Below are 16,086 nucleotides of genomic sequence, written 5' to 3'. Positions count from 1 at the left end.
TCCTGAAGTGATGATATGATGAGGTAATAGAAACTCTTAATGAGATTTATACTCTAAGTTGAATGGAGTACCAAGCTACAAGAGTACTCTTGATAGACTCACCTATGTGAATGTGGAAGTGAGGCCGCTTCGTAGGGAATTTTGAGGCATAATTCTTATTGCATTCACTATACTGAGATAGACGTCCAAGGTCATTAATTCACGGGCTTTTGAGAATACACCCTATGAAAAGATTGTGTGTGGGTTTGATATCAGAGATAGAGTTCAAGACTTCGAGTCACTCTTATTGAATTTGAATCTTACTTAATATGCAAAGGTTCAAGTCAAGAGACACATTTGTTTATGCACGATCTTATAGAAGCGTTTGACGCTATTTGAGAAACATCTTTTTTTTAAATTCAAGTGGGGGATTGTTGGAACATAGAGTTAATTTAATTCTTGTTTTGAAGTCCCATATTGAAAAACTCCCATATTTTGAGTAGTTTTCAACTCTATAACTACTAAATTCCCACATTGAATAGAAAACATATGTGGGTTTTCTTGTATCACTATATAATGAATTTCTAACTTTTGTGAAAAGTACACCAAAGTTGGATGCATTTCCCAACTTTCTATTTTCTCATTTTTCTATTATGCTCGACTGATTTCCAAGCCACTTCTCCCCTTTCTTTATGTCACTGATATTTATGAGCGGTTATGTACCTTTGTCCTTTCGAATTTTTAGAGCGGATGTTATGTCGTATTTTCGTTGATTTTTTAGTGGTCCTAATACCACTATGAGCGGTTTTTGTATCGTAGTCTTTTGTTGCAGTTTGTGTGTCGTAGTCTTTTAAAGCGGTTTGTTGTGTCGTAATCCTTTTGATTTATGAGTGGTCATAGTACCATATTGCGAGTGACTTTAATTGTCATACTGAGAGTGGCTTTACCACCATATTGAGGGTCTAATTCTAGAACAGTTTTCTACGGTGTAGTGGAACTCCGATACAGTAAATCTGATTTTTTTTTTTTTTTTTTTTTTTCGTGAGGACTTCATGGTTGATAGTCTGCCTTGCACAGTTTGGGCAGTGCCGCGAAACATCTTAAAGAGAGCGACCTAATCCGCGAGTCAATCTAGTAATATCTTCGGTGGCACAAATTGATTTTGAATCAATGTTCAAAACTCAAAGACAACAGGCACCCAGTCAGAGGAGTTACTATCAAAAAACTTGGCTCTGGGATTTTTGTCTTCCTAGACGTGTACCATGACTTGAAAAATGGGCCATGGTCATTTGATAACCACTTACTTGTGTTGAGCATTTTATAGGAAAAACAAATTCAAGATCAAGTATCACTTACTTTTGTTGAGCAAATTGCAATCTCATTGACATACCTCTCACGGGTTATCCTTTTACATGGAGGGATAATCACCTGGCCTCTCATCTTATTGATGAAAGATTGGGCAGAGCTATGGAAACAACATTGTGGCTCAACCTCTTCTCACAAGTTCTGTTAAAAGTCTTAGATGTGCCTATCTCTGACTGAATCCGATTGTGGATGATGTTATTGAAGATTGTTGGAATTGATGGAATGTTATTCACAAAATTGGACTGCAACAGTACCAACCTATTTGAGTGGGAAAGAAAGATTTTGCCAACATTTAGAGATGAGATGAATTGTTGAAGAACCAAGATTGGAAGGTTGGGTTCTTTATCTGATGAAAGCAGTTGTGCAGAGCTACAAGCCACAAAGATCAAAATGTCCTCATTATTACACCAAGAAGATGTTAGAACAAATTATGGGATGAGAGGAATTGAAAATTGGAAAAGAAAGGAATGAAATGAACAAGTATTATTCAGTTACTTGCTGTGCAAGAAATGTGCCCCACTTTATACAATTTTATCAAACAGTTGCTACAGTGCTTCTATAACAAACTTAAGAAACTTCGAACTAATTACAAATCACTTTTAATTACATTTAACATGCTCCCTAATTCAAAGTGATTTAATTGAAAATTGTTGTGCAAGCAATGTGCCCAACTTTTAATTGAACGTGCCCTTATAAACACATAGCCTGTTAATCCTGTTGTTCCAGGCCCTAGGAGCTTGTTTCAGGTCATAAAGTGCTTTCCTCAACCTATACACACTGCCTTCTTCGCCCTTTGTCTCATATCCTTGTGGCTGTTTCACATATACTTCTTCCTCTAACGGTCCATTGAGAAAGGATGACTTTACATCCAATTGATACACGGTCCATCCTTTGAAATTGGCCATTGATACTACAAGTCTTACTATTTCAATTCTAGCCACTAGTGCAAAAACTTCATCATAATCTAGCCTAGGTTTTTACAAAAATCCCTTTGTTACAAGTCTGGCTTTGTATTTGGCAATCTATCCATCAGGCTTCATTTTGATTTTATAGGCACATTTCACATCAATTGGTCTATTGTGTGTTGGCAGGGTCATCAACTTCCAGGTTTTGTTCTTTTCTATAGCTTTGAGCTATTTCTCCATTGGTTGTCTCCATCTTGGATCACTTATTGCCTCATCTTCACTAATTCACCCTGATTCAACCAACAATGTAAATGTGTTAATTCTCCATTTGCATTGATTGATGAGTCAGATGTGACTTAAAATTGATCTAATCTTATAGAAGGTTGTCTAGCTCTTTCAGATCTTCTCACTGGTTCTAGAGTTGGCTGCACTGCTGTTCCTGTTGGCTGATCATCATCCAGTTCCACTATCACTGCACTTCATGGGCTAGCTGCACTGATTGAATTGGCTGAACCTATTTTCTAGTCCCAATTTTTTTATTCATCTACCATTATGTCCCGATTTTTTTATTCATCAGCCCTATTATCCAACTTTCTTCTGTTTTGGACAGACACATGTCTGAAACATAGTGAGCCAAACACTCTTAGATGAATCATATTTGGTCTCCTTCTAGTCCAGGCTTCTTTTGCTGTCTTAGTGCCAAGTCTCTTGGTTGGACATCTGTTCAAAATGTATGCAGCAGTAGACACTACTTCTCCCCAAAACTTGTGAGACATTTGCTTTCCCTTCAACATGCTTCTAACAATGTTTAATATGGTTCTATTTCTTCTTTCAATTTCCCATTGTGTTGTGGTGTATATGATGCAGTCACTTCATGTAGCACTCCTTCTTTTCCACAAAACTCATGAAACTCATGAGAATTGTATTCTCCGCCTCCATTTGTTCTGATTGCTTTCAAACTACGACCACTTTGATTTTCTACCATCACTTTGAATCTTTTTAACATATCAAACACTTCACTTTTTCTTTTAATAAGATATATCCAAATATTCCTTGTGAAATCATCAATGAATGATACAAAGCAGTTGTTACCTCCTATTGACATTTCTTCAAATCGACCACAAACATTAGAAAAGATTAATTCCATTATTCTTGAAGATCTAGTTGGTACTTTTGACTTGAATGAGTTCCTGTGTTGTTTGGCTTGACAACATTCTTCACATATCTCTTTTGGTATCTGAATTTCAGGAATTCCCAGCAACGTTCCCCTGCCTTGCAGCATTTGAAGACTCCTAAAGTTCTGGTGACCAAACCTTTGGTGCCATAACCAGTTTTCACTTTTGATTTCAGCAGCCAATCACTTGTTTTCACTTATTTGAGTCTCAATTTTGAAGGTTATGTTCTTGGACATTGGTGCCTTCAAGACAAGCCTTTTTGAACTATCAAACATCTTCATTTCACCATGCTCCATCTTCATTGAATATTCCTTTTCAAGTAGTTATCCAAGGCTTAGCAAATTGTTCTTCATGGTTGGCACATAAAGCACATTACATATGAAAGATTATTTGCCATCTCTCATTTGAATCATCACCTTGCCTACCCCCTCCCGCAATCACTAAACTATTGCCTAAAAACCTGATTTCCGTTTTTACTCTTTCATTAAGACTCACAAAACATCCTCAATGCCTTGTCATATGGTTTTAACAATCTGTGTCAAGGTACCACTACTTTGGACAGTCATCATCTGATTTTTTTGTAGCCATTAATAATACATCATTTGAACCTGAGTCCTCAGTTGTCATCTGAGCTTCATCATCATCTCTTTGGACATTCCTGGATCTGCATTCTTCTGCAAAATTCCCCCATTATTTACAATTGTAACATTGAGTCCCCTTTTTGCTAAACTTATTTTTGGCATTTGAATTCTTCTTGTTGTTATCACTACTATTCTAATTCTGATTTCTTGAATTTCCATCCCCTCCATCAGAATCATGCTTCTTGTACCACTTGAATTTACCATTGCCTTTCTTGTGTTTTCCATCATCTTGTCTGGTCTTCTTGCTATCTTGAGCCTATAGTGCTTGCACTTGTGTAGCTGTAGTTGCTGCAAACCATCTCTTACTCTCAGCTCATGAGCTTCAAGAAAAGCCTTGCAAATCATCCACCTTCATCTTATCAAGATATTTTGATTCTTCAATAACTACTACAATATGATCATACCTTTGTGTGAATGTTTTGAGAATATTTTCAATAATCACCACTTCAAATATTGATTCATCATTAGTTCTCATCTGATTAACAATTGTGTGCACACGATTGAGGTAATCTGTCACATTTTCATCTTCTTCCATCTGCAACAATTTATATTTCCTTCTTAACATTTGGAATTTCACTTTCTTTGCCTTTTCCCCACTTGTATAATACTTGACCAAGATATCACATGCCTTCTTTGACGTAGATGCTTTTGAGATCCTCTCAAAGTTATTCGAATCCACACTTTTCTAGATATCGAACAACGCCTTGCATTCCCTTTTCTTGTAATCTTTGAAGGTTGCTTGTTGCCTTTCTGTAGAATTTGAACCTAACTGTTCATAGCCTTCTTGAACAATCTCAAACACTTCTTGAGCTCCCAATAATGATCTTATAGATGCAGACCACCTCTCCCAATTCTTCCCATCAAGGACTAGCAGATTCGATGGAAAACCTCCTTCATCCATGACTTCTTTCTTTTTTTTCCCAATTTTAATTCCCTTCACTTTTCTCTCGTGTTTCCCCTAGATTAGAATCCAAGCTCTTGATGCCAAATGTTAGAACAAATTCGGGGATGGGAGGAAATTGAAAATTGTAAAGAAAGGAATGAAATGAACAAGTATTATTTAGTTACTTGTTGTGCAAGCAATGTGCCCAACTTTATACAATTTTATCAAACCGTTGCTACAGTGCTTCTATAACAAACTTAACAAACTTCTAACCATATTCTAACCATCCTAACTAATTACAAATTACTTTTAATTACATTCAACAAAAGAGAGCCATTGGAAACAAAGAGCAAAAGTCTTTTGGTTGAAGGACGAAGATGCCAATTTTATTTGTTTTACCTTCTCTAAGAGTTACTTTAAAATACCTACTTTGGTGGAATATTGTTAGGATTGTTTATTAATATTCCCTAGTGTTACTAGGAATATTTTGGTGTACCCATTAATTATTATAGTGGAAATTTTTACTGGAATAGGTCTCGTGGTTTTTATCCTCTCAATTTGAGGGAAGTTTTCCACATTAAAAATTGTGTTTGTCTCATATTTAATTTTCTGTCAATTATCATTGCTCTATGGAATTGTATTTTCTGTTTGGCCATTTATCTGCACAGGTGGAAGAAAAATATTCTGCATTATTGAGATAATTATCTCTGATTTTTCCCAACAAAGTGGTATCAAAGCTCTGTTGATTTGATTTATGTATTTAATTGGAGGAGGAAAATAAAGGTCCGAATATGATTAAACTCAACTCTTCTAATTACACACTTTGGAAGATTCTCATGAAAGTCAAACTATATAGTAAATATGTGTTTGATCCTATTGAGAGTGACACTGCTAAACCCACAGATAAATCTGACGCTGACTGGAAGAAGATTAATAGAAAGGCATTGACAGTTATCAGATAGTGGTTGGATCTGAGTGTATATCCACATGTTGAAACTGAAATTGATGCTAACAAAATGTGGGAAAATTTAAAGAGTTGCATGAACGAAAGAATGTGCAAAATAAATCATTCTTGATTCGAAAGTTGGTGAATATGAAATACAAATATGGGGATTCAATGGCAGAGCATATGAGCATTTTTCAAAATATAGTGAATCAATTGACAATGACATATATTAAATTAGATGATGAGTTGAAAGTGTTGTTATTGTGGAGTTCCTTGTCTGATAATTGGGAAGTTCTGGTTGTGCCATTGACCAATCAACTCCAAATGAAAAGTTGAAAATGTCAATAGTTAAAGAGAGCATGTTGAATGAAGAAGTTTGAAGAGACGAACGTGGTTTGATTGGTACTTCGTCAAAGTTAGAAGCACTTGTTATAGAGTCACGTGAGATAAGTCAATATAGACATTTTCATAGACGTGACAACTCTGAAAATCATAGCAAGTCAAGAAGCAAATTGAGGACTAGAAAAGAAGTGATATGTTATGATTGTTGCAAAGAAGGTCACATAAAAAGAAATTGCAGGTTCCTTAAGATAAATTAATCAATGGAAAGAGATGAAGATAGAGAGAAGAAATATGTTAAAGATATAACAACAATTGCATTTGTTAGTAATGTTTACATTGTTTGCGTCGATAATTCCATAAACTTTGCATGTTAGGATTCAACTCGGATTATTAATTCGGGTGCCTCATATCGTGTTGCTCTTAGACATGATTTCTTGTCATTTTGCAGTGTTGGTGATTTTTGTACGGTAAAAATGGAAGATGAATGAGTATGTAAAACTATCGGCATGGGAGATGTGTGGGTTGAAATTGGGATTAGTTGATAGTTTCAATTGAAGAATGTTAGACATGTTCCTGATATTCGTCTCAATTTAATTTCGGTGAAAGTCTTGAATATTGAGGGTTTAGGGTTTTTGGTAATGGGGGTATATGTAAAATCACCAAAGGGTCTGATCAAGATATGGTCAAGATTTGTAGAAGATTTGGTCAAGATTTATCTACAACAAAATATGAACATAATCAATCTGAAGAATTTACAAATGCAATCTGAATAAATTATGAACAAAATCAATCTAAAGAATTTACAATATCAATCTAAACAAAAATGGAACAAAATCAATTTGAAGAATTTACAAACACAATCTGAACAAAATACAATTCATAATTAAAAAAGGACTAAATTGAAGCCAAAATTTTAACTATAAATAGACACTCAAGACTGAAGAAGAAAATCATCGGAAAGCATAAAAGAGTAGTCTTAGAGTTCAAAGAGAGAAATACTTGTTCTAGTTAGAAATATTTTCTAAGTGATCTTTTCTTAGAGTATGAGTGTTATTATTATCATCAGCTTTTAAGAAGCAACTGCTAAAGTTCTAATCTTTTGAATCTAACCCAATAGTGGTTTAGTTCCTTATTCAATTTGGGGTTGGCTGATTGTTAGGGGAAGACTTGGCTTGTAGGATCAAGGTGGTTAGCTCCTCAAAGGTATGAGGTTGTCATGCTGTTTGGGAAGACTGGCTTGGAGGGATAGATGCTTTGTAATTCAAGGTATTTGAATTAGTGGATTAAAGCCTTATGAATGAGGGGACTTGGTGTAGCCAAGTTAGTGGTGAACCAGAATAAATTTACGTGTCAATTATTTATGTTTTCATTGCTTGCTACCTCTGAATCTGATTGTTTCTACTCCAAGTAAGTCACCAAAACCAAACTAGTTTTATTTATTTATTTATAAATTATCAAAAAGTTGTCAACTTTGGAAAACACAATTCAACTCCCTTCTCGTGTTTGCACCTTCAAAGGATGAATCTGATCTAGTCAAGGTAAGTCAGAAGAAATATCTGGATGGAAGTTCCAATCATCTCATCCTAAAACTCTAATCATTAGAAGTGTAAGTGATCATTTAAGGACCAGATCATCACTTAAAGATACCAATTCGTTTGGCTTACTCTCATCAATTAAGCCTACCACTATTGATGAAGCATTGATAGATGATGGATGGATTCTTGCAATGCAAGAAGAGTTAAATGAATTTGAGAGGAATGATGTTTTGGATCTGGTTCCTAGACTAGAGAATAACATTATTGGAACCAAGTGGGTTTTTCAGAAACAAGCTAAATGAAAAAGGAGAAGTGGTCAGAAACAAGGCAAGACTTGTTGCACAAGGCTACAATCACAAGAAGGTATCCATTACACTGAGACATTTGGTCCAATGGCTAGGTTATAAGCTATATGTATCCTACTTTCTTTTGATGCAAATAATAATGTTACATTATTTCAAATGGATGTTAGAAGTGCATTTCTAAATGGTTATATAACCGAAGAAGTCTATGTTAAACAACCCCCAGGTTTTGAAAGTTCTGAATTTTTAAATCATGTTTTTAAACATAGGAAATCTCTATATGGTCTAAAACAAGCACCTAGGGCGTGGTGTGATAGACTTAGTTGAAGTAGCAATGTCGATTTACAATGAAGTGGGTTTTAATTGTAAATGTACCTATTTAAAAATTCTTGAAAAATCTAAAGATTTAACTCAAGAGTGATCTTTGTTAAGAAAACAGAAAATGGAGAACGTTCTTGGTTTTTTTCCAGAAAATAGATAATGTTCTTGGTTAGCTCAAAAACGAAATTCCGTTTATGTTTTAACTCAGTTAATTAATCATGCTTAATAAATAAAGAGATAAAAGAAATAATACCTCACAAAGATGTATCCTGGTTCACCCAACTTGGGCTACGTCCAGTCCTCACAACCGTGCGATTTTCCACTAAGTGTTTAAAACAAAGAACCTTCTTGGTTTTACAACACCTAGCTTAGATCAACTTTGATATGTTACAAGCTCTATTTCTTTCCACCCAGAAAATGTTTTAGTCACCTATCAACCTTGATAGGATTTCTTACAATTTATTCCAACTATACTAAACTCTTATAGTTTGAGTTTTACAATAATGATGAGATTTTTTTGATAGAATTTGAGATGTCTCAACTCGTGTTTGAGATTTGATTCTTTACAAATAATTCAGTACAATAATAACAGAGTATGATATATAATCAGAACTGGATCTTTCTTGAGAAAATGAGAATTTCAAGTATGTGAATATGAATGATTTGTGAGACTTGATAGCACTTGAATATCTGCTGTTTTCTTGGGCATTGGCCTTTCTTTTATAGGTGTTTTTGGAGCATTTAATAAAGGTCAAAAGAGCTGTTGGTAGTGCTATGTCAGTTTTGTCCAAAACCAATATATATGAATAAAAATATTCATCCTTTGAACACTTTTTGAAAACTGTTTGACTTGGCTGGTTTATTCGTTCTTGGTCAGATTGTTTTTGTGTTTAATGATACTTTATGCTTTAGATGTATTTGTTGATGTCATATCTTTGATCTAGAGACTTGATTCTGTCCAAAATAGTTTGGAGAATGATGATGAACTTCTACAAAAATATGGAGATTGATATTGAACTTCTGCAGAAACGGAGATTGATAATCAATTTGGACTGTCAGTTATTGAACTTTCTGGAGATTGATGATCAATCTGGAGGTTCAGTCTTGATCATTATGGATGACTTCCTGATGTCTTGTACAAATCAAGATTGATTAACTTTCTTGATAGTTAGGCTGGAGAAGGTTCAGACTTGTTTTAACTTGCTTGATTTATGACTTTTTATCTTAGTGACTCAAATCCCTTCTTTGACTAGAATGGATCATACTTGTTCCTTGCCAAGTAACGATAACCTTAGTATGAAATTCAGAGGCAGAATTTTCTTTGAACTAATGGAGATTGATTTATCTTGAGGCTGTGATAATCAGTCTTGATCCTAGAGAACATTCTTCGTTTTATCTAGAATGTTCTTGTTTCTTTCTCTGTTTAGTTTTTATCTGATTTATTTGCTTTGCTTGATTCCTATCTTTGAATTAATTCACTCAAAAATACAAGTTAAATTAACATAACATTTTAGAATCATAAGTAACATTCTTAATTAACTATTGTTTATTTTCATCAAAACTTTAATTTGAGAGTTTGTCTTAATATTAGTAACTTCTTGCTTAAAATAACTTTGAAACAAGACAAATAGATAATACACTTTTTAGAAAATCAATAGAAGATGACATTCTTATTATTCAAATTTATGTTAATGACATTATTTTTTTATCTATTATTGGCACATTTTGCCAAAAACTTTCTAAATTAATGCAACGTGAATTTCAAATGAGTATAAAAGAAAATATGATCAAGAGGAATGATAAGTCCGAAAACCAAACTAGTTTTATTTATTTATTTATAAAATATCAAAAAGTTTTCAACTTTGGCAAACCTAATTCAAGCCTTCTCTTGTTTGCACCTTCACCTTGGTCACATGAGTGAGAAATGACTCAACATACCTACGAAGAAAAATTTTCTCCCTGTGAAAGGTACCTCCCTAAAAACTTGCACTCATTGTTTTGTTGGAAAACAACATAGAGTTTCTTTTCATAATATTGATCCTCATAGGAGGAAAAATACTCTTGATCTAGTTCATACTGATGTTAGTATGATGGATAGTAAATATCTTGGTGGTGCATCGTATTTTGTTACATTTTTTGACGACCACTCTAGAAAAGTGTGTGCCTTTTCTTTGAAATCTAAAGACCAGGTACTTGAAGTTTTTTACTAAAATGTGCCAATAGTAAAAAAAAGACAAGATACTTGGAGTTTATTATCTAATCGAACACATTTTGCCATTATAAAGAGGTGTCTTTGGAAAAATGTCTCTTACTGTTATTTGAGAGTTTTTTTACTGCAGATGTTTTGTTCATGTTCCAAGAGATGGGAGGTCCAAACTTGAAAGTAAATTCAAATAGTGTGTGTTCGTTTGTTATGGCGATGAAGAATTTGGTTATAGATTGTTGGGTATTGTTGACAAGAAAATTATTAGAAGTACATATGTGATATTTCTTGAAGATCAGACTATTGATGATTTTGATAAAGCGAAGAAACATAAATCTTTCAGAAGTTATATTGATGTTGCGGCTAAACCCCCTATATAAATTTTTGTTGATAAGGGAGATATATAGGTAGATGACGATAATGTAATTGATGATCATGTACCTCACCATGATGCACACGTTCTAGCTAAGACACGAGTTGAATTTAAGTTGAAAAGATCTACTAGAGAATGTCAACCTTCTAAAAGATATCCTCCACACGAGTATCTGATGATCATTGATAGATGAGAGCTAGAGCACTACCAAGAGACTATTACAAATGTTGATAAAGAAAAGTGGTTGAAGGCCATGCAAGAAGAAATGAATTTCTTGCATGAGAATTACACATTTGATTTGGTAAAGATGCCTAAGGGTAGAAAAGCACTAAAGAACAAATGGGTATACAAGATAAAGGAAGAAGATAGTAGTTTTCAACCAAGATACAAAGCAAGATTGGTTGTTAAAGGTTTTAATCAAAGAAAAGATATTGACTTTGATGAAATTTTTTCACCTGTAGCAATATGTCCTTTATCCGAGTTGTACTTGGGTTAGCAACTAGTTTGAACCTAGAAGTTGAACAACTTGATGTAGGTAAATAGCAGCTTGTGCGTAAATTGAAGAAAAACCTATATGGGATTAAGTGAACACCTCGACAATGGTACAAGAAATTTGGGTACAGTAAAACTACTTCTGACCATTGTGTGTTTGTCATGAAATTCTCTGATGGTGACTATATTATTCTCTTGTTATATGTGGATGACATGTTGATTGTTGGTCATGACACTAAGAAGAATCAATCTTTAAAGAGAGATTTGAACAAGTCTTTTGCAATGAAAGACTTGGGTCCTGTAAAGAAATTTCTGGGTATCAGAGTTACTCGTGACAAGAAATATAATAAATTGTGGTTGTCTCAACACAATTACATTAAGAAGGTGTTAGAGAGGTTTAACATGAGCAATTACAAACATGTTAGTACTCCACTTACTACTCATTTTATATTGAATTATGATCAATGTCCTACAAGTGAGAAAGACAAAGAAGATATGAAGAAGGTTCCTTATGCATCTATAGTTGGTAGTTTGATGTATGCTATGGTATGTACAACGCCAGATATTGCTCATGCAGTCTACGTTGTTAGTCGGTATCTCCATAATCCTAGTAAAGATCTTTGGCAAATAGTAAAGTGGATTCTCATATACCTTAGAGGCACTTTCCAAATGCGTTTATGCTATGGAGGTGGTAAGATTGTGTTGGATGGATACACAAATGAAAATATGACAGGTGATCTTGATTCTATAAAATCTACTTCTGCTTATATGATGACATTTGCAGGGGAACTGTGTTTTGGAAATCAAGGTTACAAAAGTGTTTTGCATTATCCACTACTGAAGTTGAGTACATTGCAGCGACTAAAGCTTCCAAAAAACTCTTGTTGATGAAGAAATTCCTATATGAGTTAGGCCTCAATCAAAACAAGTTTGTTCAATTGGATACGAGATGCATGGAAATGAAGTCATTTTTAATTGAAAAGATTCATACTAATTAGAATGGTTCAAATATGATGACAAATGTCTTGCTTGTATTGAAAATGATATGTTATAGAAAGAAGGCCGACATGGTTGAGGAGTACCTTACCACATGAGTCGTGAGGGGAGATTTGTTGAGTGGTCTCTGTCACGACTCGAAATTTAAATGTCGTGACCGGCGCACAAGCTATATACTCCTAGCCTGGCAAGCCTATCAACTAACTTAACAATTAAACACTAAATCGTTCCCTAACCATTTCAAATATATATATACTTTTCCTCGAAATTTCGACAGAGTATCCTCTGTAACTTCAACATTTCCAAATTTATAAAATCCCTATTAAATTCTCAATTAAGTCATAATTCAAAGAACATAATCTAATCGTGTAATACACTTTCCAAAAAATTTTCTAGACTCCAAAATAGCTGCAAATTACATTAGACTCGACATATTTTACAAAACTGGTCCTCGATCAAAGAGGCCTACCAAAAAGAAATAGAGTCGAGACTTGAGCATACTAACAACTTGCTACTTAGCTGCTTGCGAATCTGAAAAAAAAAAAAACAACATGAAGGGGTAAGTCACAAAGACTTAGTGAGGAGATAGCAATCACCATCAAATAGAAGGGAAACACAAAAAGGCACGAATAATTGTTTTAAAATCGGCGTCAGTTATCTAAAACAATATTACTTAAAAATCTAGAAAAATTTCTAAATTAAATATAACCACATATATAGTCACTAGACTTATAATTTAACCGTTCGACAGGAATATTAAAAATCACTTAATAACGAAGCAAAATCAAAATGAACGATCTTAAAATCATCATAAAATCAAAAAAGTAACAAATATAAATTGTTTAGAATTAAGAGGCGATTTTATCTCATTGATAGCCCTTTCCTCCTAAGGGTGGCCTTTCCCTTAGGGGCGGCTCCATCTAACAGATGACCCTCTCCTCTCAATCCCGCAACGCATCATCACGTATCAATTAGGGAGCTTACATCGCGTTGATAGCCTTCTCCTCCTACGTATGACATTTCGCATAGGGGCGGCTCCATCTGACAGGTAACTTTCCCTAACCAAAACGAGGTAACTAGGTGCACCTAACGCAGTTAACGATTTAATAATTATAATAACGATTTCTGAAAATACGTATTTAAAATCATTTCATCGTAATTCATGAAAAACATACTCAATCGCATAACAATTAAAGAATTAAATACTTTAACTCATACGTAAATCAAACTAATAACATATTATATAACAACGACTGTTAAATTAAATAATTGACAAAATCGAGATAAAATTCAAAGGTTGTGTTCCCCAAATTTTTCAATAAATACTTTAATATAGAAAACAAGTAAAATAATAATAATAGCATTATATAAAAAGATATGACGATGATCGTCGTCAACTCACAACTATGGAGAATCGTCTAAGTTTGCTCTCCAACAACTCTCAGAGTAGCCAGCAAGATCTCAGTTGACAAATCTGAGTATCAAAAATATTTCCAAGACTTTAGAAAAATTATTCTAAAGTTGAACTAACTCTAGGAAACCCTAAAAATCGTTTAAATATACCTTAAGCACAAAATAAGATTTTTAAACAAGACTACATTTTTCTATGAATTCATACTAAGATTAGAGTTGTGCGTTTACCTAAATGAGTCTCAACCAACAACTCTCAAGATATGGATACCCTTTTCCTTCCATAGAACACAAACCCTAACCCAAAAATTATACCCAAGAACTTGGAAAAATATGAGGAAGCTTGCTTAGAGAATGTATACCCTTTCCATGGGTTTATTGTGGCTTTAAGTGAGAGAAAGAAGAAGAAGAAGAAGAAAAGAAAAGAAAAGGAAAATGGGGAAGGATGGGTTGCTGAGAGAGAGAAGGAAGGAGGGGAAAAGTGAAATGAAAAAAAAGAAAAGGGAAAGATGGTTTTATTATTATTATTATTATTATTATTATTATTATTATTATTATTATTATTATTATTATTATATTATTATTATTTAATTATTATTATTATATATATTTTTTGTTAAAAGGACACGGGGCGTGTTAATCTCCTCCCCTTATAAAAATTCGTCTTCGAATTTATTTGACTTTTTATTTAATAAATACCACTAACCTTGAGTTTCAACATAAGTGTGGGTACTTTGCACGAATGACTTCTTCGGGTTCCCAAGTAGTTTCTTCACCAGATGGATCATGCCAAAGGACTTTTACTGAAACGATATTCGTTGAGCGTAAACGTCTCACTTGGCGATCTAATATAACTACTGGATGTTCAACGTATGATAGACTTTCATCTAACTGTACGTCTTCATGATTAATCACATGAGAAGGATCATGAAGATACTTCCGAAGCATCGAAATATGAAAAACTGGATGAACTCCCGAGAGATCTGGTGGAAGTGCCAAGCGATATGCTACTGGTTCGACTCTCTCTAAAACTCCAAATGGTCCAATGAACCTTGGGCTTAGTTTCCCCTTTTTACCAAACCGCAACACTCCTTTCATTGGTGAAACTCGTAAGAATACATGTTCTCCCACTGAAAAACTCTAAGGGACGACACCTCTTATCAGAATAAGATTTTTGCCTAATTTGAGCTGTCACTAAGCGATCCCGAATCAATTTAACTTTTTCAATGGCATCTTGAACCAATTCTGGACCAACTAATTTAGCTTCCGTACAAAGCCTCAAACAGAGCCATCTGAATACTAGATTGATAACTATTATTGTATGCAAATTCCATCAAGGGCAAATGTTGATCCCAACTACCCCTAAGATCTAGAACACAAGCACGAAGCATATCTTCCAATATTTGTATAGTCCTTTCAGATTGGCCATCTGTCTGAGGATGAAAAGCTGTGCTAAGCTTCAAACGAGTTCCTAATGAAGTTTGGAATGACTTCCAAAATTGAGCAGTAAATTGAGCCCCACGGTCAGAAATAATAGACATCAGTACACCATGCAAAGAGACAATTTTATCTAAATAAAGTTTAGCATATTGAGATGCAGTATAAGTAGTCTTCACATGCAAAAAGTGTGCAGATTTGGTCAACCGGTCTATAATCACCCACACCGAGTCATAACCCTTTGGGTTCATGGTAATCCTGTGACAAAATCCATAGTGATGCCTTCCCACTTCCATTCAGGTATTTCAACAGGTTGAAGTAATCCCGCAGGCTTTTGGTGCTCAACCTTTACTTGTTGACACACTAAGCACCTAGAGACAAAATCTGCTACGTCTCTCTTCATCCCTTCCCACCAATACAATTCTCTCAAGTCTTGATACATCTTATTAGAAGCTGAGTGAATAGTATAAGAAGAATGATGAACCTCCTCTAAAATTTTTCTCCTTAAGCCACCAACATTTGGGACACATAGTCGAGCCTTCAATCTCAGCACACCATCAGAATCAACTGAAAAGTCTGAAAGTTTACCATTCTGAACATTATTTACCATATTCACCAAGTATGGGTCTTCACTTTGAGCTTCCTTGATATCATCAACTATGGTTGAACGAATTTGTACGTGGGCTAAAAATAACCTCGAATGACCAAGTTCCAATCGAATTCCACTTTCCACAACTTCTTGAAATTCTTTAACTATTGACCTCTTTACTTCTGCTATATG

The 16,086-nt window shown here is 34.3% G+C and overlaps 1 protein-coding gene across 1 annotated transcript; it reads right to left on the bottom strand.

Moving 5' to 3' along the window:
• Window positions 1-14,582: 14,582 nt before the first annotated feature.
• LOC140918748 (uncharacterized) lies at window positions 14,583-14,966 on the bottom strand. Its single transcript, XM_073363544.1, has one exon. It carries the CDS (start codon window positions 14,964-14,966, stop codon window positions 14,583-14,585), a length of 384 nt encoding a protein of 127 aa, XP_073219645.1.
• Window positions 14,967-16,086: the final 1,120 nt, after the last annotated feature.

The sequence above is a fragment of the Cicer arietinum genome, chromosome 7 (assembly GCF_000331145.2).
Source record: "Cicer arietinum cultivar CDC Frontier isolate Library 1 chromosome 7, Cicar.CDCFrontier_v2.0, whole genome shotgun sequence".
Taxonomy (NCBI): Eukaryota; Viridiplantae; Streptophyta; class Magnoliopsida; order Fabales; family Fabaceae; genus Cicer; species Cicer arietinum.
Note: the sequence above shows the minus strand (reverse complement) of the source record. Positions and strands in the feature narration are given on the sequence as shown.